This window comes from Oncorhynchus keta, chromosome 4 (assembly GCF_023373465.1).
Source record: "Oncorhynchus keta strain PuntledgeMale-10-30-2019 chromosome 4, Oket_V2, whole genome shotgun sequence".
Lineage (NCBI taxonomy): Eukaryota > Metazoa > Chordata > Actinopteri > Salmoniformes > Salmonidae > Oncorhynchus > Oncorhynchus keta.
The window spans coordinates 68,821,099-68,843,598 of NC_068424.1; the positions used below are offsets into that span (position 1 = coordinate 68,821,099).

A 22,500-nucleotide genomic window follows, 5' to 3' on the forward strand; every position below is an offset into this window, starting at 1 on the left:
CTACCGACCCCCCTCAGCTCCCAGCTGTGCCCTGGACACCATTTGTGAATTGATCGCCCCCATCTAGCTTCAGAGTTTGTTCTGTTAGGTGACCTAAACTGGGATATGCTTAACACCCAAGCAGTCCTACAATCTAAGCTAGATGCCCTCAATCTCACACAAATCATCAAGGAACCCACCAGGTACAACCCTAAATCTGTAAACAAGGGCACCCTCATAGACGTCATCCTGACCAACTGGCCCTCCAAATACACCTCCGCTGTCTTCAACCAGGATCTCAGCGATCACTGCCTCATTGCCTGTATCCGCTACGGAGCCGCAGTCAAACGACCACCCCTCATCACTGTCAAACGCTCCCTAAAACACTTCTGTGAGCAGGCCTTTCTAATCGACCTGGCCCGGGTATCCTGGAAGGACATTGACCTCATCCCGTCAGTTGAGGATGCCTGGTCACTCTTTAAAAGTAAATTCATCACCATTTTAGATAAGCATGCTCCGTTCATAAAATGCAGAACTAAGAACAGATATAGCCCTTGGTTCACTCCAGACCTGACTGCCCTCAACCAGCACAAAAACATCCTGTGGCGGACTGCAATAGCATCGAATAGTCCCCTCGATATGCAACTGTTCAGGGAAGTCAGGAACCAATACATGCAGTCAGTCAGGAAAGCTAAGGCCAGCTTCTTCAGGCAGAAATTTGCATCCTGTAGCTCCAACTCCAAGAAGTTCTGGGACACTGTGAAGTCCATGGAGAACAAGAGCACCTCCTCCCAGTTGCCCACTGCACTGAGGCTAGGTAACACGGTCACCACCGATAAATCCATGATTATCGAAAACTTCAACAAGCATTTCTCAACGGCTGGCCATGCCTTCCGCCTGGCTACTCCAACCTCGGCCAACAGCTCCGCCCCCCCCGCAGCTACTCGCCCAAGCCTCTCCAGGTTCTCCTTTACCCAAATCCAGATAGCAGATGTTCTGAAAGAGCTGCAAAACCTGGACCCGTACAAATCACCTGGGCTTGACAATCTGGACCCTCTATTTCTGAAACTATCCGCCGCCATTGTCGCAACCCCTATTACCAGCCTGTTCAACCTCTCTCTCATATCGTCTGAGATACCCAAGGATTGGAAAGCTGCCGCAGTCATCCCCCTCTTCAAAGGGGGAGACACCCTGGACCCAAACTGTTACAGACCTATATCCATTCTGCCCTGCCTATCTAAGGTCTTCGAAAGCCAAGTCAACAAACAGGTCACTGACCATCTCGAATCCCACCGTACCTTCTCCGCTGTGCAATCTGGTTTCCGAGCCGGTCACGGGTGCACCTCAGCCGCACAAGGTACTAAACGATATCATAACCGCCATCGATAAAAGACAGTACTGTGCAGCCGTCTTCATCGACCTTGCCAAGGCTTTCGACTCTGTCAATCACCATATTCTTATCGGCAGACTCAGTAGCCTCGGTTTTTCGGATGACTGCCTTGCCTGGTTCACCAACTACTTTGCAGACAGAGTTCAGTGTGTCAAATCGGAGGGCATGCTGTCCGGTCCTCTGGCAGTCTCTATGGGGGTGCCACAGGGTTCAATCCTCGGGCCGACTCTTTTCTCTGTATATATCAATGTTGCTCTTGCTGCGGGCGATTCCCTGATCCACCTCTACGCAGACGACACCATTCTATATACTTCCGGCCCGTCCTTGGACACTGTGCTATCTAACCTCCAAACGAGCTTCAATGCCATACAACACTCCTTCCGTGGCCTCCAACTGCTCTTAAACGCTAGTAAAACCAAATGCATGATTTTCAACCGTTCGCTGCCTGCACTCGCACGCCCGACCAGCATCACCACCCTGGATGGTTCCGACCTTGAATATGTGGACATCTATAAGTACCTAGGTGTCTGGCTAGACTGTAAACTCTCCTTCCAGACTCATATCAAACATCTCCAATCGAAAATAAAATCTAGAGTCGGCTTTCTATTCCGCAACAAAGCCTCCTTCACTCACGCCGCCAAACTTACCCTAGTAAAACTGACTAGCCTACCGATCCTCGACTTCGGCGATGTCATCTACAAAATAGCTTCCAACACTCTACTCAGCAAACTGGATGCTTTTTATCACAGTGCCATCCGTTTTGTCACTAAAGCACCTTATACCACCCACCACTGCGACCTGTATGCTCTAGTCGGCTGGCCCTCGCTACATATTCGTCGCCAGACCCACTGGCTCCAGGTCATCTACAAGTCCATGCTAGGTAAAGCTCCGGCTTATCTCAGTTCACTGGTCACGATGGCAACACCCTCCCGTAGCACGCGCTCCAGCAGGTGTATCTCACTGATCATCCCTAAAGCCAACACCTCATTTGGCCGCCTTTCGTTCCAGTTCTCTGCTGCCTGTGACTGGAACGAATTGCAAGTTGGAGACTTTTATCTCCCTCACCAACTTCAAACATCTGCTATCTGAGCAGCTAACCGATCGCTGCAGCTGTACATAGTCTATCGGTAAATAGCCCATCCATTTTTACCTACCTCCCCATTTTAACTACCTCCCCATACTGTTTTTATTTATTTACTTTTCTGCTCTTTTGCACACCAATATCTCTACCTGTACATGACCATCTGATCATTTATCACTCCAGTGTTAATCTGCAAAATTGTAATTATTTGCCTACCTCCTCATGCCTTTTGCACACAATGTATATAGACTCCCCTTTTTTCTACTGTGTTATTGACTTGTTAATTGTTTACTCCATGTGTAACTCTGTGTTGTCTGTTCACACTGCTATGCTTTATCTTGGCCAGGTCGCAGTTGCAAATGAGAACTTGTTCTCAACTAGCCTACCTGGTTAAATAAAGGTGTTCTCAACTAGCCTACCTGGTTAAATAAAGGTGAAATAAAAAAAATAAAAAAATAAAAGAAAGAGAGGAAGAGAGAGAGGGAGAAAGGGGGGAGAGAGGGAGAGAAAGAGAGGGAGAAAGAGAGAGAGATAGAGAGAGAGAGAGAGAGAGAGAGAGAGAGAGAGAGAGAGAGAGAGAGAGAGAGGGGAGAAAGGGGGAGAGAGAGAGGGAGAGAGGGAGAGAAAGAAAGAGAGAGGAAGAGAGAGAAGGAGAAAGGGGGGAAAGAGAGAGAGAGAGGGAGAGAGAGGGAGAGACAGAGAGAGAGAGAGAGAGAGAGAGAGAGAGAGAGAGAGAGGGCGGGGAGGGAGGGAGGGAGGGAGAGAGAGAGAGAGAGAGAGAGAGAGAGAGAGAGAGAGAGAGAGAGAGAGAGAGAGAGAGAGAGAGAGAGAGAGAGAGAGAGAGAGAATGTATGGAGAAGTTGGAACTAGTGTTGGATGAGAAAGTCATGTGAGAGATGGAACAACATAGAAAGAAGAGATGAAAGAGTGTAAGAGAAGGAGAGAGAGGATAGAGAGTGCAACAGGATGCTAGTATGAAGGAGGGGGAAAAGGGTGGAATGAGGGAGGATACAGGAAGAGAGAGAACAGGAAGAGGGAGAGACCACAGATACTCACATTCTGTTTTGAAAGTGAAATATTCTGTCAAGTGTCTACATTCATGGTTTCCCCGTAGAAGAAATAACGTCTTTGGGTAGAGGATTTTCAATGACCACAGATACAACACACACTGAGAGAGGAGAGACAGAACACAGAAAGATCTGTTAGTAACAGTACGGCTCAGAGGAAAAAATGACCCACTAGCTATTCACATGACTTCAGGCTCGAAGTCCTAGATTCAAAGCAACCTTGTTAAACACTTCCTAGTATGCAGAAAGTAGTGTGCCTCTAGGTAAATAAGCAGTAGCCAGGGTGCACTAAGTAGTGTCCCTAGGTAGTATGCAGTAGTTACACTCTTAGAAATAAAAGTTCTATCCAGAACCTTAAAGGGTTCTTCGGCGTAGAACCTCGGGGGAAAAGGGGGACAGCCAAAGCACCCTTTTGGAACCTTTTCTTTAAAAGAGTGTAGTGTGGACTATTGTGCTCTAGGGAGTGTGCACTAGGTAGTGTGCACTAGGTACTGTCGTGTGCCCTCACCTCAATACTGAAGTAACCCCGGTCCACGTAGTCCCCTAGGAAGAGGTAGCGTGTCGTCGCGGGGGAACCCCCCACCTCAAACAGCTTCATCAGGTCAAAGAACTGACCGTGGACGTCTCCACACACTGAAACACAATGTCGAAACAACGTTACACTCATAGAACACTGTTAAACAGACAACATCAGTACTACAGAATCACATTCCTGTTACTTCAGTTTCGTCTTGTTTTACTGTCCTTTTACAATAGATGACAAACAGTCTCAGGAATTGACAACAAAGTAGAAGGGTAACCAACAACCCTTTCTCTCCTCTTTCAAGTGAATGTCAATTGTCAAATTTAAAAAAAAAACACTACTTTGACAGTGGCACTACCACCACTACACTCTCTCCGTAATGTCTGTCATATGTTCCTACAGAACAGACAGCATAAAGCATTAGCGAGTTGAAGCGTAATAGCTGCTATGTATGTGTGACGGTGTGTGTCTTCAGCCGGCCTGTGGCCTGCCGACCACCTCTTCTCTCTAGGGACTAGCAGTATTTCCACCAAAAAGTGGCTAGGCAGCTACCTTCTCTTCTCTCACTGTGTGTGTGGGATGTGTGCAGTCATGGAATTATCTTGCAGATACCATTCACATGCCAAAGATAACCAGTAGCTGGTTGTCTTTAATGTGGGTTACAGGCAGCTAGACAACTCTCTTCCTTTCTCTCCTCTCTGAATCTCAGTCTTCTCCCTTGTCTTGTTTTCTGTCCTCTCCCCTTGTCATCTCCCCTGTCCTCTCCCCTTGTCATCTCCCCTGTCCTCTCCCCTGTCCTCTCCCCTGTCCTCTCTCCTTGTCATCTCCCCTGTCCTCTCCCCTGTCCTCTCTCCTTGTCATCTCCCCTGTCCTCTCCCCTTGTCATCTCCCCTGTCCTCTCCCCTTGTCATCTCCCCTGTCCTCTCCCCTGTCCTCTCCCCTGTCCTCTCCCCTTGTCATCTCCCCTGTCCTCTCCCCTTGTCATCTCCCCTGTCCTCTCCCGTTGTCATCTCCCCTTGTCATCTCCCCTTGTCATCTCCCCAGTCCTCTCCCCTTGTCCTCTCCCCTTGTCATCTCCCCTGTCCTCTCCCCTTGTCATCTCCCCTGTCCTCTCCCCTTGTCCACTCCCCTGTCCTCTCCCCTTGTCATCTCCCCTGTCCTCTCCCCTTGTCATCTCCCCTGTCCTCTCCCCTTGTCCCCTCCCTGTCCTCTCCCCTTGTCCTCTCCCCTGTCCTCTCCCCTTGTCATTTCCCCTGTCCTCTCCCCTTGTCATCTCCCCTGTCCTCTCCCCTTGTCATCTCCCCTGTCCTCTCCACTTGTCATCTCCCCTGTCCTCTCCCCTTGTCATCTCCCCTGTCCTCTCTCCCCTTGTCATCTCCCCTGTCCTCTCCCCCTTGTCCCCTCCCCATCCTCGTCACCTGTGATTGGGGCCTCTATATCTAGCATGGTCCTCCCCTTCCTGCCCCCACCCACCCTTCCACCCCACTCCCCCCCATCGTCACCTGTGACTGGGGCCTCTATATCCAGCATGGTCCTCTCCTTCCTCTCCTCTCCTCTCCTCACCCTCCCTCCCACTCCCCCTCACTCCTCACCTGTGACTGGGGCCTCTATATCCAGCATGGTCCTCTCCTTCCTCCCCCCCCTCCTCCCTCCCCACTCCCCCTCCCTCTTCACCTGTGATTGGGGCCTCTATATCCAGCATGGTCCTCTCCTTCCTCCCCCCACCCTCCCTCCCCACTCCCCCTCATCGTCACCTGTGATTAGGGCCTCTATATCTAGCATGGTCCTCTCCTTCCTCCCCCCACCCTCCCCACTTCCCCTCATTGTCACCTGTGACTGGGGCCTCTATATCCAGGATGGTCCTCTCCTTCCTCTCCTCACCCTCCCTCCCCACTCCCCCTCCCTCTTCACCTGTGACTGGGGCCTCTATATCCAGCATGGTCCTCTCCTTCCTCCCCCCACCCTCCCCACTCCCCCTCATTGTTACCTGTGACTTGGGCCTCTATATCCAGGATGGTCCTCTCCTTCCTCTCCTCACCCTCCCTCCCCACTCCCCCTCCCTCTTCACCTGTGACTGGGGCCTCTATATCCAGGATGGTCCTCTCCTTCCTCTCCTCACCCTCCCTCCCCACTCCCCCTCCCTCCTCACCTGTGACTGGGGCCTCTATATCCAGCATGGTCCTCTCCTTCCTCTCCACTCTCCTCTCCTCACCCTCCCTCCCCACTCCCCCTCCCTCCTCACCTGTGACTGGGGCCTCTATATCCAGCATGGTCCTCTCCTTCCTCTCCACTCTCCTCTCCTCACCCTCCCTCCCCACTCCCCCTCCCTCCTCACCTGTGACTGGGGCCTCTATATCCAGCATGGTCCTCTCCTGGCGCAGGATGGCGGCTCCCTCATTGATGATACGTAGGGCCACCACCTCCTCCAGGCGACCCTCCTTGGTGAGGTGGGCTTTTAGCAGGTCTACTCTGGGCTTCCCCTCACAGTCAAACACCTCCTTCATGGAGAGTCTGTGGCTCAGGGGGAAGGGGACCGCTAGGAAGAGGAGAGGAATGGGAGAAGGAGGAAAGAGGAGAGGGAGAAAGATGGAAAGAGAAATGGGGGAGAGATAGGGATGGAGAGAAATAGATGGTGATGGAGATAGATATGGATGAGAGATGGGGATGGAGAGAGAGATGGGGGAGAGATGGGATGGAGAGAGAGATGAGGTTAGTTGGGGATGGAGAGAGAGATGGGGGAGATGGGGATGGAGAGAGATGGGGGAGATGGGGTGGAGATAGAGATGGGGGAGAGATGGGGGTGGAGAGAGAGATGGGGAGATGGGGATGGAGAGAGAGATGAGGGAGAGATGGTATGGAGAGAGAGATGAGGTTAGTTGGGGATGGAGAGAGAGATGCGGGAGATGGGGATGGAGAGAGAGATTGGGGAGAGATGGGGGGTGGAGAGAGAAATGGGGGAGAGATGGGGATGGAGGGAGAGATGGGATGGAGAGAGAGATGGGGAAAGTTGGGGATGGAGACAGAGATGGGGAGAGATGGGGATGGAGAGAGATGGGGAGAGATGGGGATGGAGAGAGTGATGGGGAGAGATGGGGATGGAGAGATGGGGAGAAATGGGGGAGAGATGGGGATGGAGAGAGATGGGGCGAGATGGGGATGGAGAGATGGGGAGAGATGGGGATGGAGAGATGGGGAGAGATGGGGATGGAGAGAGAGATGGGGGAGAGATGGGGATGGAGAGATGGGGAGAGATGGGGATGGAGAGATGGGGAGAGATGGGGATGGAGAGATGGGGAGAGATGGGGATGGAGAGAGATGGGGAGAGATGGGGAGAGATGGGGATGGAGAGAGATGGAGAGAGATTGGGAAGAGATGGGGATGGAGAGATGGGGAGAGATGGGGATGGAGAGATGGGGAGAGATGGGGATGGAGAGAGATGGGGAGAGATGGGGGAGAGATGGGGATGGAGAGAGATGGGGAGAGATGGGGGAGAGATGGGAAGAGATGGGGATGGAGAGAGATGGGGAGAGATGGGGATGGAGAGATGGGGGAGAGATGGGGAGAGATGGGGGAGAGATGGGGAGAGATTGGGGAGAGATGGGGGAGAGATGGGGATGGAGAGAGATGGGGAGAGATGGGGATGGAGAGAGAGATGGGGGAGAGATGGGGATGGAGAGATGGGGGAGAGATGGGGGAGAGATGGGGAGAGATGGGGATGGAGAGAGATGGGGGAGAGATGGGGATGGAGAGAGAGATGGGGATGGAGAGATGGGGGAGAGATGGGGAGAGATGGGGGAGAGATGGGGATGGAGAGAGATGGGGAGAGATGGGGATGAGAGAGAGATGGGGGAGAGATGGGGAGAGATGGGGATGGAGAGAGATGGGGAGAGATGGGGGAGAGATGGGGATGAGAGAGATGGGGGAGGGAGAGACAGATGGGGAATAGATGGGGATGGAGAGACAGATGGGGAATAGATGGGGGTGGAGAGATAGATTGGGATAGATGAGGGAATAAAGAGATGGGGGAGGGATAGAGATGGAGAGAGATGGGGGAGGGATGGAGATAGAGAGAGATGGGGGATAGATGAGGGGGGAGATGGGGGGAAAAGAGATGGGGAGGGATGGGGATGAGAGAGATGGGGGAGAGATGGGGATGGAGAGAGAGATGGGGAGAGATGGGGAGAGATGGAGAGAGCGATGGGGAGAGATGGGGATGGAGAGATGGGGGAGAGATGAGGATGGAGAGCGAGATGGGGGAGAGATGGGGATGGAGAGAGAGATGGGGTAGAGAGATATGTGGATGGAGAGAGATGGGGAGAGATGGGGATGGAGAGAGAGATGGGGTAGAGAGATATGGGGATGGAGAGAGATGGGGAGAGATGGGGATGGAGAGAGAGATGGGGTAGAGAGATATGGGGATGGAGAGAGATGGGGAGAGATGGGGATGGAGAGAGAGATGGGGTAGAGAGATATGGGGATGGAGAGAGATGGGGAGAGATGGGGAGGGAGAGAGAGATGGGGTAGAGAGAGATGGGGATGGAGAGAGATGGGGAGAGATGGGGATGGAGAGAGAGATGGGGTAGAGAGAGAGATGGGGTAGAGAGATATGGGGATGGAGAGAGAGATGGGGGAGAGATGGGGATGGAGAGAGAGATGGGGTAGAGAGATATGGGGATGGAGAGAGAGATGGGGGAGAGATGGGAATGGAGAGAGAGATTGGGTAGAGAGATATGGGGATGGAGAGAGAGATGGGGGAGAGATGGGGATGGAGAGAGAGATGGGGTAGAGAGATATGGGGATGGAGAGAGAGATGGGGGAGAGATGGGGATGGAGAGAGAGATGGGGGAGAGATGGGGATGGAGAGAGAGAGATGGGGGAGAGATGGGGATGGAGAGAGAGATGGGGTAGAGAGATATGGGGATGGAGAGAGAGATGGGGGAGAGATGGGGATGGAGAGAGAGATGGGGGAGAGATGGGGATGGAGAGAGAGATGGGGTAGAGATATGGGGATGGAGAGAGAGATGGAGAGAGTGATGGGGTAGAGATATGGGGATGGAGAGAGAGATGGAGAGAGATATGGGGTAGAGATGTGGGGATGGAGAGAGAGATGGGGAGACAGGGCGACAGGGTGAGAAAAAGGAGAGAGAAATGTAATTCACATTATATACTGTACTGGACGCAGCAGGATACAGGGAAACTACTTAATCTATCTATCTATCTATCTATCTATCTATCTATCTATCTATCTATCTATCTATCTATCTATCTATCTATCTCTCTCTCTATATATATATATATATATATATATATATATATACAGTGAGGGAAAAAAGTATTTGATCCCCTGCTGATTTTGTACATTTGCCCACTGACAAAGAAATGATCGGTCTATAATTTCAATGGTAGGTTTATTTGAACAGTGAGAGACAGCATAGCAACAAAAAAATCCAGAAAAACGCATGTCAAAAAGGTTATAAATTGATTTGCATTTCATTGAGGGAAATAGGTATTTGACCCCTCTGCAAAACATGACTTAGTACTTGGTGGCAAAACCCTTGTTGGCAATCACAGAGGTCAGACGTTTCTTGTAGTTGGCTACCAGGTTTGCACGCATCTCAGGAGGGATTTTGTCCCACTCCTCTTTGCAGAATTTCTCCAAGTCATTAAGGTTTTGAGGCTGACGTTTGGCAACTCAAACCTTCAGTTCCCTCCACAGATTTTCTATGGGATTAAGGTCTGGAGACTGGCTAGGCCCCTCCAGGACCTTAATGTGCTTCTTCTTGAGCCACTCCTTTGTTGCCTTGGCCGTGTGTTTTGGGTCAATGCCCATCCACGACCCATTTTCAATGCCCTGGCTGAAGGAAGGAGGTTCTCACCCAAGATTTGACGGTACATGGCCCCGTCCATCGTCCCTTTGATGCGGTGAAAATGTCCTGTCCCCTTAGCAGAAAAACACCCCCAAAGCATAATGTTTCCACCTCCATGTTTGACGGTGGGGATGGTGTTCTTGGGGTCATAGGCAGCATTCCTCCTCCTCCAAACACGGCGAGTTGAGTTGATGCCAAAGAGCTCCATTTTGGTCTCATCTGACAACAACACTTTCACCCAGTTGTCCTCTGAATCATTCAGATGTTCATTGGCAAACTTCAGACGGGCATGTATATGTGCTTTCTTGAGCAGGGTACCTTGCGGGCTCTGCAGGATTTCAGTCCTTCACGGCGTAGTGTGTTACCAACTGTTTTCTTGGTGACTATGGTCCCAGCTGCCTTGAGATCATTGACAAGATCCTCCCGTGTAGTTCTGGGCCGATTCCTCACTGTTCTCATGATCATTGCAACTCCACGAGGTGAGATCTTGCATGGAGCCCCAGGCCGAGGTAGATTGACAGTTCTTTTGTGTTTCTTCCATTTGCAAATAATTGCACCAACTGTTGTCACCTTCTCACCAAGCTGCTTGGCAATGGTCTTGTAACCCATTCCAGCCTTGTGTAGGTCTACAATCTTGTCCCTGACATCCTTGGAGAGCTCTTTGGTCTTGGCCATGGTGGAGAGTTTGGAATCTGTTTGATTGATTGCTTCTGTGGACAGGTGTCTTTTATACAAGTAACAAGCTGAGATTAGGAGCACTCCCTTTAAGAGTGTGCTCCAGTATCGGAGCATGAGGTCTGATACCAACAAGCCATCATTCTCCACTCCTTAGCACACACCCACACAGACACATACACACATATACATTCATGCTACACACACATCACAACTGCTCCTACCAGACTTTTTTTTCTACTGCTCAGTATATACACTGCCCCCCCCCACCTTCACTTTACATGTGTAAATATTGGACTGCAGTGCCTTCTGAAAGTATTCATACCCCTTGACTTATTTGACATTTTGTTGTGTTACAGCCTGAATTCCAAAGGTGCACACTGTATTAGAGTACTTATGAAATGCACATTGTTATATTTGGTAACAGGTGTTTATTTGACCTAGACTCCAACCCTATTAGATGCATTGAAACGATGTGGATGGAGCAAAATCTCCATAAGGGTATAAATGTAAAACCCTCTGAGGAAGGCCTTGAGGCCGATACGGGAAGCTTCATAAAGAGTAGCGATACTAGCAAGAGCAGTGTGTGGGTTTCTTCTTTCTTCTTACAGCCTCAAAATGGATTAAATATTGTATTTTTCTCACCCATCTACACACAATACACCATAATTACAAAGTGAAAACGTGTTTTTAGAAATGTTAGCAAATTTATTGAAAATGAAATACAGAAATATCTAATTTACCTAACTATTCACGCCCCTGAGTCAATTAAACAATAAGATATGAGGAGGTGTGGTATATGGCCAATATACCATGGCTAAGGGCTGTTCTTAAGCACTACGCAACACGGAGTGCCTGGACACAGCCATTAGCCTTGAAATTTGCCATATATCAAAAATCCCTGAGGTGCCTAATTGCTATTATAAACTGGTTACCAACGTAATTAGAGCAGTAAAATAAATATTTTGTCATACCCGTGGTATACAGTTTGATATACCATGGCTGTCAGCCAATCAGCATTCAGGGCTCGAACCACCCAGTTTATAATACACGTTCGAATCACCTTTGGCAGCGATTACAGCTGTGAGTCTTTCTTGGTCAAATTTTCACTTTAAAAAAATAAATATTCAATCTCTGTCAAGTTGGTTGTTAGTCATTGCTAAGTCAGCCATTTTCATGTCTTGCCATAGAATTTCAAGCAGATTAAAGTCAAAACTGTAAATAGGCTACTCAGAAACATTTGTCTCCCAGTGTCTTGGAAAGCAGTCAGAACCATGTTTTCCTCTAGGATTTTGCCTGTGCTTAGCTCTATTCCGTTTCTTTTTATCCTAAAACACTCCCTAATCCTTGACAATAAGCATACCCATAACCTTGATTCAGCCACCACCGTGCTTGAAATTATGGAGAATGGTACTAATTGATGTGATATGTTGGATTTGCCCTAAACATAATGCTTGTATTTTGCAGTTTTACTTTAGGGCCTTCTTGGAAACAGGATGCATATTTTGGAATATTATTCTGTACAGCACTTTTATCAAACTCATTCAACAGAGTGCCCAGTGTCTGAGGATTTTGCCTCTACAATTGTACTTGATTGATGAATTAAGGTCACTAATTAGTAAGGAACTCCCATCACCTGGTTGTCTACGTCTTAATTGAAAGGCAAAAAACAAAAATACCCAGACACTTGGCCCTCTGTGGATTGAGTTTGACACCCCTGCTGTACAAGCTTCCTTCTTTTCACTCTGTCATTTAGGTTAGTATTGTTGAGTAACTACAATGTTGTTGATCGATCCTCAGTTTTCTCCTATCACAGACATTAAACTCTAACTGTTTTAAAGTCACCATTGGTCTCATGGCGGTTTCCTTCCTCTCCTGCAACTGAGTTAGGAAGGACACCTGTATCTTTGTAGTGTATTGATACACCATCCAAAGTCTAATTATCAACTTCACCAAAGGGATATTCAACGTCTTCTTTTTTTTATTTTTACCCATCTACAAATAGTTGAATGTCACGTGCGCAAGTACAGTGAAATGTCTTTCTTGCAACAATGCAGTGATCAATGAAACACATTGAAAGGCATTGGAAAACCTCCCTTGGTCTTTGTGGTTGAATCTGTGTTTTAAGTTCACTGCTCCAATAAGGAACCTTACAGATAATTGTATGTGTGGGGTACTGAGATGAGGTGGTCATTCAAAAATCATGTTAAACATGCAACGTATTATGTGACTTGTTAAGCACATTTTTTTTATGTTGAACTTGAATACTTATTGACTCAAGACATTTCAGCTTTAAATTTTGCATTCATTTGTACACGTTTCTAAAAAAACATAATTCCACTTTATGGGGTATTGTGTGTAGGCCATCTTTTAGTATTTCTTATTTAATATTTCTTATTTCTTTAGTGTTGTTGCATTTTCGAGAAGTAAGCGTTTCATTGGACGATGTGTACCATGCGTATCCCGTATATACAACTAGTAAAACTTTAAACTTGAATGTACTGTCTGTGTTATAGGTGGCCTAACAGGCTTTATTTCAGCATAGCTATGGCTGAGTTGTCGGTTTGCACTTTGCAGCGGTGTTTCTCTTACATAATGAAGGCCCTTAGGGCACTGCTGGAGATGACTGGTGAGGAGAGTGATAAAGCAAGAGCTCCCAGCTGCACGTGAGGACTCACACACACACAGGCGCAAGGGCAAAAGCCCATACACACACTGAGACACGAACACACATACAGTTGAGGTAGGACGTTTACATACCTTAAGGGAAGAATTCGGCAGTACCTGTATGGTTAGTGAGAAAGTCCATATTGCAAATGTACGGTCCCTTACTAGACGTCCGAAATCGTTTGTAAAATTCGCGGACGGCGTCGGGCCGAGCGGCAGGGCCGGACCTACCAGGAAGTCATCAAATGAACGTTGTCGGACATTCGGTTTCCGTTTTACAAAAATAATAAGATTTATGTCATTTTTCCCATGTCCCGGAAATTCCCACAAGAGGGCATAAGCAATCATATGGCTATTGCTACAAAACATCACGATTCACGACGGGGCCTTATCTCGAAAACTGAAAATATTTAGAAGCCGAAACTCGGTGAGCGTAGGGGCGGCATAATGGGCAGTTGGCCCCGAACAAGATGGCGTCTAGGCCTCAACGGTTTTTGAGTTATGGCCATTTATCTGGGATTAAAGGTCCAAAATGAAAATAGAGAAATTATTTTTCCACTTCACGTCAAAGTCAAGGAGCCTCCGGTGTCAATAAAAAAGAACCAGCCATTTATCTATCGTCATTTAAGAGAAATCGTACAACGACACCTTGGTGATGTTCACGGATAGGTGTTTTTTTTCAACGGTTACAGATCCAGTTGCAGGTTGTTCTTACGAATCTTTTTAAAGTGTGCTGCGGAGCTCTGCGAGATTTCTGTGATTTTCTATGATTTTCTGAAATAACACACACTCACTAAACCCTCCGTAAATAACTCAGTTCTTAACGTAAAGACTTAAAACTCGGGATTCTGTAAAGGCATACCCCAATCATGATATGAGTTTATTTATAGCTTCCTGTGCCAACCGGAAGTGCCTTTAATGGTGTCACAGTGGCAGTTTCCATGGGTTAAAAAGGTCAGATCTTTTCAAAACTTCATATGTGTGACTAGGTAACCCTCATGAACTGTAAATCAGTCATTTCTCCCAGCAGATGTCAAAGAAAAGCTCTCACACGCACACACAGCAAGGATGGAGTGAAAAAGTGTGGTTCTTAAAGACACAGAGAGCAGGCAATGGCATAAACATAATGTCTAGGCCGTGCCGAGTTCAACGAGATATCCCGCTTGACCGTAGCTCGCTCGGTCTGAGCGCAGCGACCATTAGAAAAGTAGGCCCAAAATGAAGCCTGCCCCACAACGTCATTTGCTTTTGGGTGACAGTGAGAGAACCGTTAGGGTGAGAAGCACAATTCGACCTCAGGTATGTTCCTAAGGTCCTTCCGATCCGTGCAAGCCTAACGTTGACAGTGTGGCATTAACCCTTAATAGTTAAAAGATGGTGTTTACTTCAAAAAGTTTGCATTGATTTCTCTCCCCATAGGAATACATTGCCTTTACCCCTAAATTCAACCTGAAGTCTATATGGGTTATGAATGCCGTATGAACCTGTCTTTGGTAACAGTCCATCAGGCCAGTATGAGGTCTACCTGTGTTGATTCTAAGCTTCCTGGACCAACCGGAAGTGGTTAAAATCACCCTAAAAGTGTTTTTCCATTACCTGCCTGCAGTTTGATAGACATAGTGCATTCAACCCTGTGTAAATCAGTCAATTCTTAACGTAAGGACTTAAAACTCAGGATTCTGTAAAAGCATAGCCCAGTGAGGATATGTGTTGACTTATAGCTTCCTGTGACAACCGGAAGTGCCTTAATTGGTGTCTCAGGGGCTGTTTCGAGGGGTTAAAAAAGTCAGATCTGTCCAAAACTTCATATGTGTGATTAGGCAACCCCCATGAACTGTAAATCAGTCATTTTTCCCATAAAATTTCAAAGGAAAACTAAATCACACAGACACACAACTTGGAAGGAGGGACGTATTGGGGTTTGTAGAGACAGACAGTGCCTCCAATAGTTAGCTTTGTTCGAGCTAAAAGAACCGTCAGACCTAGAGTTCCGAAACTTTAGAAACCTGTTCTAGACCTCGGGTCGATAGTGCGTGGTGAGTTAGGTGGCTCTAGAAGGTTCTCGGACCGAGAAATAGCCTCGTACATTTGCAATGATTTCAATTCATTTTGACCATTACGAAAATGGCGACATTTAGAAAAGTCTCAGAGACACAAGACTAGGTGCATTGGAACCGGCTCGGCCCATAGAGACGGACCCCAACGTTTCGGTCCGATAGCTCATTCAAGGACCCCATAGCAAGGCATGGAAAAAAGTGGATTTTCAGCACCAATTAGGGTTTTACTCGGGCACCGAAGGACCTATCGAGCCGAAACTCGGGATTCGGGGTCGCCTCACATAGGCCTTCACATAATGTCTGACCTGGACCCGCAGCTAGAACGTAACTATGTGTTTTACGTTTTTATTATGTTTTAAACTAATGGCGCTGTGAATTATGGGCCTGCTCTGACATATGTGATAGTTGGCTTCTAAATGAGTTGGAAAAAGTGGGTTTGGTGTCAATTGGTATCAGTTTGGTGTCAGAATGACATCTAATTGACTGGTGGACACTGACTTGCTAGTTGACTTTTGTACATTAGCAATATGTTTAAACGGAGAGGGACCATCACCAAAATGGCATTCTGAAATCAACACAAAAAATGGCATCACCATAGTCTCCAGGCTGTGCAGAGTTCAACGAGACGCCCCGCTTGACCGTAGCTCGCTCTGAGTGCAGCGACCTTGAAAAAAAAAGAAGGCGCAAAAGGAAGCCTGGCCCTCAATGTCATTTGCTTTTGGGTGACAGTGAGAGAACCGTTAGGGTGAGAAGCACAATTCGACCTCAGGTACGTTCCTAAGGTCCTTCCGATCCGTGCAAGCCTAACCTTGACCGTGTGGCATTAACCCTTAATAGTTAAAAGAAGGTGTTTACTTCAAAGAGTTTGCATTGACTTCTCCCCATAGGAATACATTGCCTTTACCCCTAAATTCAACCTGAAGTCTATATGGGTTATGAATGCCGTATGAACCTGTCTTTGGTAACAGTCCATCAGGCCAGTATGAGGTCTACCTGTGTTGATTCTAAGCTTCCTGGACCAACCGGAAGTGGTTAAAATCACCCTAAAAGTGTTTTTCCATTACCTGCCTGCAGTTTGATAGACATAGTGCATTCAACCCTGTGTAAATCAGTCAATTCTTAACGTAAGGACTTAAAACTCAGGATTCTGTAAAAGCATAGCCCAGTGAGGATATATGTTGACTTATAGCTTCCTGTGACAACCGGAAGTGCCTTAATTGGTGTCTCAGGGGCTGTTTCGAGGGGTTAAAAAGTCAGATCTTTTCAAAACTTCATATGTGTGACTAGGTAACCCTCATGAACTGTAAATCAGTCATCTCTCCCAACAGATGTCAAAGAAAAGCTCTCACACGCACACACAGCAAGGATGGAGTGAAAAAGTGTGGTTCTCAAAGACACAGAGAGCAGGCAATGGCATAAACATAATGTCTAGGCCGTGCCGAGTTCAACGAGATATCCCGCTTGACCGTAGCTCGCTCGGTCTGAGCGCAGCGACCATTAGAAAAGTAGGCCCAAAATGAAGCCTGCCCCACAACGTCATTTGCTTTTGGGTGACAGTGAGAGAACCGTTAGGGTGAGAAGCACAATTCGACCTCAGGTACGTTCCTAAGGTCCTTCCGATCCGTGCAAGCCTAACCTTGACCGTGTGGCATTAACCCTTAATAGTTAAAAGAAGGTGTTTACTTCAAATAGTTTGCATTGATTTCTCTCCCCATAGGAATACATTGCCTGCACCCCTAAATTCAACCTGAAGTCTATATGGGTTATGAATGCCGTATGAACCTGTCTTTGGTAACAGTCCATCAGGCCAGTATGAGGTCTACCTGTGTTGATTCTAGGCTTCCTGGACCAACCGGAAGTGGTTAAAATCACCCTAAAATTGTTTTTCCATTACCTGCCTGCAGTTTGATAGACATAGTGCATTCAACCCTGTGTAAATCAGTCAATTCTTAACGTAAGGACTTAAAACTCAGGATTCTGTAAGTTTCTATGTCAATCAAGACATGGGTTTACTTATAGCTTCCTGTGCCAACCGGAAGTGCCTTTAATGATGTCACAGTGGCAGTTTCCAAGGGTTAAAAAGGTCAGATCTTTTCAAAACTTCATATGTGTGACTAGGTAACCCTCATGAACTGTAAATCAGTCATTTCTCCCAACAGATGTCAAAGAAAAGCTCTCACACGCACACACAGCAAGGCTGGAGTGAAAAAGTGCGGTTCTCAAAGACACAGAGAGCAGGCAATGGCATAAACATAATCTCTAGGCCGTGCCGAGTTCAACGAGATATCCCGCTTGACCGTAGCTCGCTCGGTCTGAGCGCAGCGACCATTAGAAAAGTAGGCCCAAAATGAAGCCTGCCCCACAACGTCATTTGCTTTTGGGTGACAGTGAGAGAACCGTTAGGGTGAGAAGCACAATTCGACCTCAGGTACGTTCCTAAGGTCCTTCCGATCCGTGCAAGCCTAACGTTGACCGTGTGGCATTAACCCTTAATAGTTAAAAGAAGGTGTTTACTTCAAATAGTTTGCATTGATTTCTCTCCCCATAGGAATACATTGCCTGCACCCCTAAATTCAACCTGAAGTCTATATGGGTTATGAATGCCGTATGAACCTGTCTTTGATAACAGTCCATCAGGCCAGTATGAGGTCTACCTGTGTTGATTCTAGGCTTCCTGGACCAACCGGAAGTGGTTAAAATCACCCTAAAAGTGTTTTTCCATTACCTGCCTGCAGTTTGATAGACATAGTGCATTCAACCCTGTGTAAATCAGTCAATTCTTAACGTAAGGACTTAAAACACAGGATTCTGTAAAAGCATAGCCCAGTGAGGATATGTGTTGACTTATAGCTTCCTGTGCCAACCGGAAGTGCCTTAATTGGTGTCTCAGGGGCTGTTTCGAGGGGTTAAAAAGTCAGATCTGTCCAAAACTTCATATGTGTGATTAGGCAACCCCCATGAACTGTAAATCAGTCATTTTTCCCATAAAATTTCAAAGGAAAACTAAATCACACAGACACACAACTTGGAAGGAGGGACGTATTGGGGGTTGTAGAGACAGACAGTGCCTCCAATAGTTAGCTTTGTTCGAGCTAAAAGAACCGTCAGACCTAGAGTTCCGAAACTTTAGAAACCTGTTCTAGACCTCGGGTCGATAGTGCGTGGTGAGTTAGGTGGCTCTAGAAGGTTCTCGGACCGAGAAATAGCCTCGTACATTTGCAATGATTTCAATTCATTTTGACCATTACGAAAATGGCGACATTTAGAAAAGTCTCAGAGACACAAGACTAGGTGCATTGGAACCGGCTCGGCCCATAGAGACGGACCCCAACGTTTCGGTCCGATAGCTCATTCAAGGACCCCATAGCAAGGCATGGAAAAAGTGGATTTTCAGCACCAATTAGGGTTTTACTCGGGCACCGAAGGACCTATCGAGCCGAAACTCGGGATTCGGGGTCGCCTCACATAGGCCTTCACATAATGTCTGACCTGGACCCGCAGCTAGAACGTAACTATGTGTTTTACGTTTTTATTATGTTTTAAACTAAAGGCGCTGTGAATTATGGGCCTGCTCTGACATATATGATAGTTGGCTTCTAAATGAGTTGGGAAAAGTGGGTTTGGTGTCAATTGGTATCAGTTTGGTGTCAAAATGACATCTAATTGACTGATGGACACTGACTTGCTAGTTGACTTTTGTACATTAGCAATATGTTTAAACGGAGAGGGACCATCACCAAAAGTGACATTCTGAAATCAACCCTAACGAGCCATGGAGATGAACCAGAATCACTGCCCAGCTATCCCGAGTTCATCGGGCCAGTCAATTTCACATTCCTGCAGGATTTTTATAGCATGACAAATTCGTGATGGTACCTGCCCATTGAACCATATTGCAAATGCACAGTGACTTTGCAAAAGTGAGAAAACATAAACAAATGGACATGATGAAATCAACACAACGAGTGATGGAAATGTACAACTATCACTGCTCAGCCATCCTGTGTTCATCAGACCAGTCAATTTTGCATTTTTGAGCATGTCAAATTTCATATGGTAAATGCACATTGAAACATATTGCAAATGCGCGCGCACTTGCAATATGATTCTATAGTGTAAAAACATCACCTAATGGACATGATGAAATCAACACAACGAGTGATGGAAATGTACAACTATCACTGCTCGGCCATCCTGTGTCCATCAGACCAGTCAATTTTGCATTTTTGAGCATGTCAAATTTCATATGGTAAATGCACATTGAAACATATTGCAAATGCGCGCGCACTTGCAATATGATTCTATAGTGTAAAAACATCACCTAATGGACATGATGAAATCAACACAACGAGTGATGGAAATGTACAACTATCACTGCCCGGCCATCCTGTGTTCCCATAGCGAGCATTAATATCAGAATGACCGGTAAATGCATTTACAACCATATTTTTATTTTTGGGTTACCAGTTGCACAACAATGCGCGTGCACTTGCAATATGATTCTATAGTGAAAAACATCACCTAATGGACATGATGAAATCAACACAACGAGTGATGGAAATGTACAACTATCACTGCTCGGCCATCCTGTGTCCATCAGACCAGTCAATTTTGCATTTTTGAGCATGTCAAATTTCATATGGTAAATGCACATTGAAACATATTGCAAATGCGCGCGCACTTGCAATATGATTCTATAGTGTAAAAACATCACCTAATGGACATGATGAAATCAACACAACGAGTGATGGAAATGTACAACTATCACTGCCCGGCCATCCTGTGTTCCCATAGCGAGCATTAATATCAGAATGACCGGTAAATGCATTTACAACCATATTTTTATTTTTGGGTTACCAGTTGCACAACAATGCACGTGCATTTGCAATATGATTCTATAGTGTAAAAACATCACCTAACGGAGATGATGAAATCAACACAACGAGTGATGGAAATGTACAACTATCACTGCTCGGCCATCCTGTGTTCATCAGACCAGTCAATTTTGCATTTTTGAGCAAGGTCAAATTTCATATGGTAAATGCACATTGAAACATATTGCAAATGCACGTGCACTTGCAATATGATTATATAGTGAAAAACATCACAAAATGGACATGATGAAGTCAACACAACGAGTGATGGAAAGGAACAACTATCACTGCCCGGCCATCCCGAGTTCATCAGGCCAGTCAATTTTGCATTTCTGCAGGATTTTTGAGCATGTCAAATTTCTTACGTCATTTGGCCCACAAAAAAATCCTTATGCACAATTTAAAAAATATATAAAAAAATATGATAATAAAATTGGACAAAAGTATATTCATACAGTTCTTACACATGTGTAATTGACAAAAAAATTGAAAGAATTTCAAAAAACGGTCCAGAAAGCACTTTTTAAGGGTGTGTGAAGTTTTTACAAAATTTTGACATTTTTGACTTTTGACTTTTGACTTCCTATGAAATCATATTGGAATTGGACAAAACATATTCCTTATGCGCATGTAAAAAAAAAAAAAAAAAAATTATGATAATAAAATTGGACAAAAGTATATTCATACAGTTCTTACACATGTGTAATTGACAAAAATCGAAAGAATTTCGAAAACGGTCCAGAAAGCACTTTTTATGGGTGTGTGAAGTTTTTACAAAATTTTGACATTTTTGACTTTTGACTTTTGACTTCCTATGAAATCATATTGGAATTGGACAAAACATATTCCTTATGCGCATATAAAAAAATTAAAAAAATTATGATAATAAAATTGGACAAAAGTATATTCATACAGTTCTTACACATGTGTAATTGACAAAAAAATCGAAAGAATTTCGAAAACGGTCCAGAAAGCACTTTTTTAAGGGGTGATAAGTTTTTGAAAAAATTTCATTTTTTCAAAATTTTACTTTTGGACATTAATTTGGGTTACATATCCAATATGAACAACCCCGGTGGAGCGCATTTGCCCCCTGTTGAATTTTTAAAGTGTTACAACTGGCAATTACCATATGGCATTTGCAATACACTTTGGATGAATCAACGCCGAATTGGGTGGTATTGGCCAATGTGTATATGGTTTGTCCGATGCCAATGACATGCCATTCATTTTTGTCCAATACAGGGGGGTATTCCCTTACATACACTTAGGTTGGAGTCATTAAAACTTGTTTTTCAACCACTTCACAAATTTCTTGATAACAAACTATAGTTTTGGTAAGTCGGTTAGGACATCTACTTTGTGCATGACACAAGTAATTGAAATACAGATTATTTCACTTATAATTCACTGTATCACAATTCCAGTGGGTCAGAAGTTTACATACACTAAGATGACTGTGCCTTTAAACAGCTTGGAAAATTCCAGAAAATTATATCATGGCTTTATCAAATCAAATCAAAGTGTATTTGTCAAGTGCGCCGAATACAACAGGTAGGCTAGTTGAGTTCTAATTTGCAACTGCGACCTGGCATAGCAGTGTGAACAGACAACACAGTTGTCTACACATGGAGTAAACAATTAACAAGTCGATAACACAGTAGAAAAGGAAAAAATATATATATATATTATGTGCAAAAGGCATGAGGTGGTAGGCGAATAATTACAATTTTACAGAATAATACTGGAGTGATAAATGATCAGATGTTCATGTACAGGTAGATATATAGGTGTGCAAAAGAGCAGAAAAGTAAATAAATAAAAACAGTATGGGGATGAGGTAGGTAAAAATGGGTGGGCTATTTACCGATAGACTATGTACAGCTGCAGTGATCGGTTAGCTGCTCAGATAGCTGATGATTGAAGTTGGTGACGGAGATAGAAGTCTCCAACTTCAGTGATTTTTGCAATTCGTTCCAGTCACAGGCAGCAGAGAACTGGAACGAAAGGCGGCCGAATGAGGTGTTGGCTTTAGGGATGATCAGTGAGATACACCTGCTGGAGCGCGTGCTACGGGTGGGTGTTGCCATCGTGACCAGTGAACTGAGATAAGGCGGAGCTTTACCTAGCATGGACTTGTAGATGACCTGGAGCCAGTGGGTCTGGCGACGAATATGTAGCGAGGGCCAGCCGACTAGAGCATACAGGTCGCAGTGGTGGGTGGTATAAGGTGCTTTAGTGACAAAACGGATGGCACTGTGATAAACTGCATCCAGTTTGCTGAGTAGAGTGTTGGAAACTATTTTGTAGATAACATCGC

The 22,500-nt window shown here is 45.9% G+C and overlaps 1 protein-coding gene across 7 annotated transcripts in view; it reads right to left on the minus strand.

The window, feature by feature from the left end:
* The window catches only part of ppp3cb (protein phosphatase 3, catalytic subunit, beta isozyme), a 57,571-nt gene that overhangs the window by 25,097 nt on the left and 9,974 nt on the right, over positions 1-22,500 (minus strand). For 2 of the 7 annotated variants that reach the window (XM_052513368.1, XM_052513377.1), the window contains exons 2-4: positions 6,376-6,576; positions 4,026-4,150; positions 3,507-3,618 (exon numbers count right to left, since the gene is read on the minus strand). In XM_052513368.1, the coding sequence (XP_052369328.1) occupies positions 3,507-3,618; positions 4,026-4,150; positions 6,376-6,576 (438 nt within the window). Of the gene's footprint in view, positions 1-3,506; positions 3,619-4,025; positions 4,151-5,542; positions 5,576-5,632; positions 5,666-5,951; positions 5,985-6,189; positions 6,223-6,282; positions 6,316-6,375; positions 6,577-22,500 lie in introns of those variants that run through there. The other 5 variants (XM_052513404.1, XM_052513397.1, XM_052513396.1 and 2 more) reach the window with 5 other exon arrangements.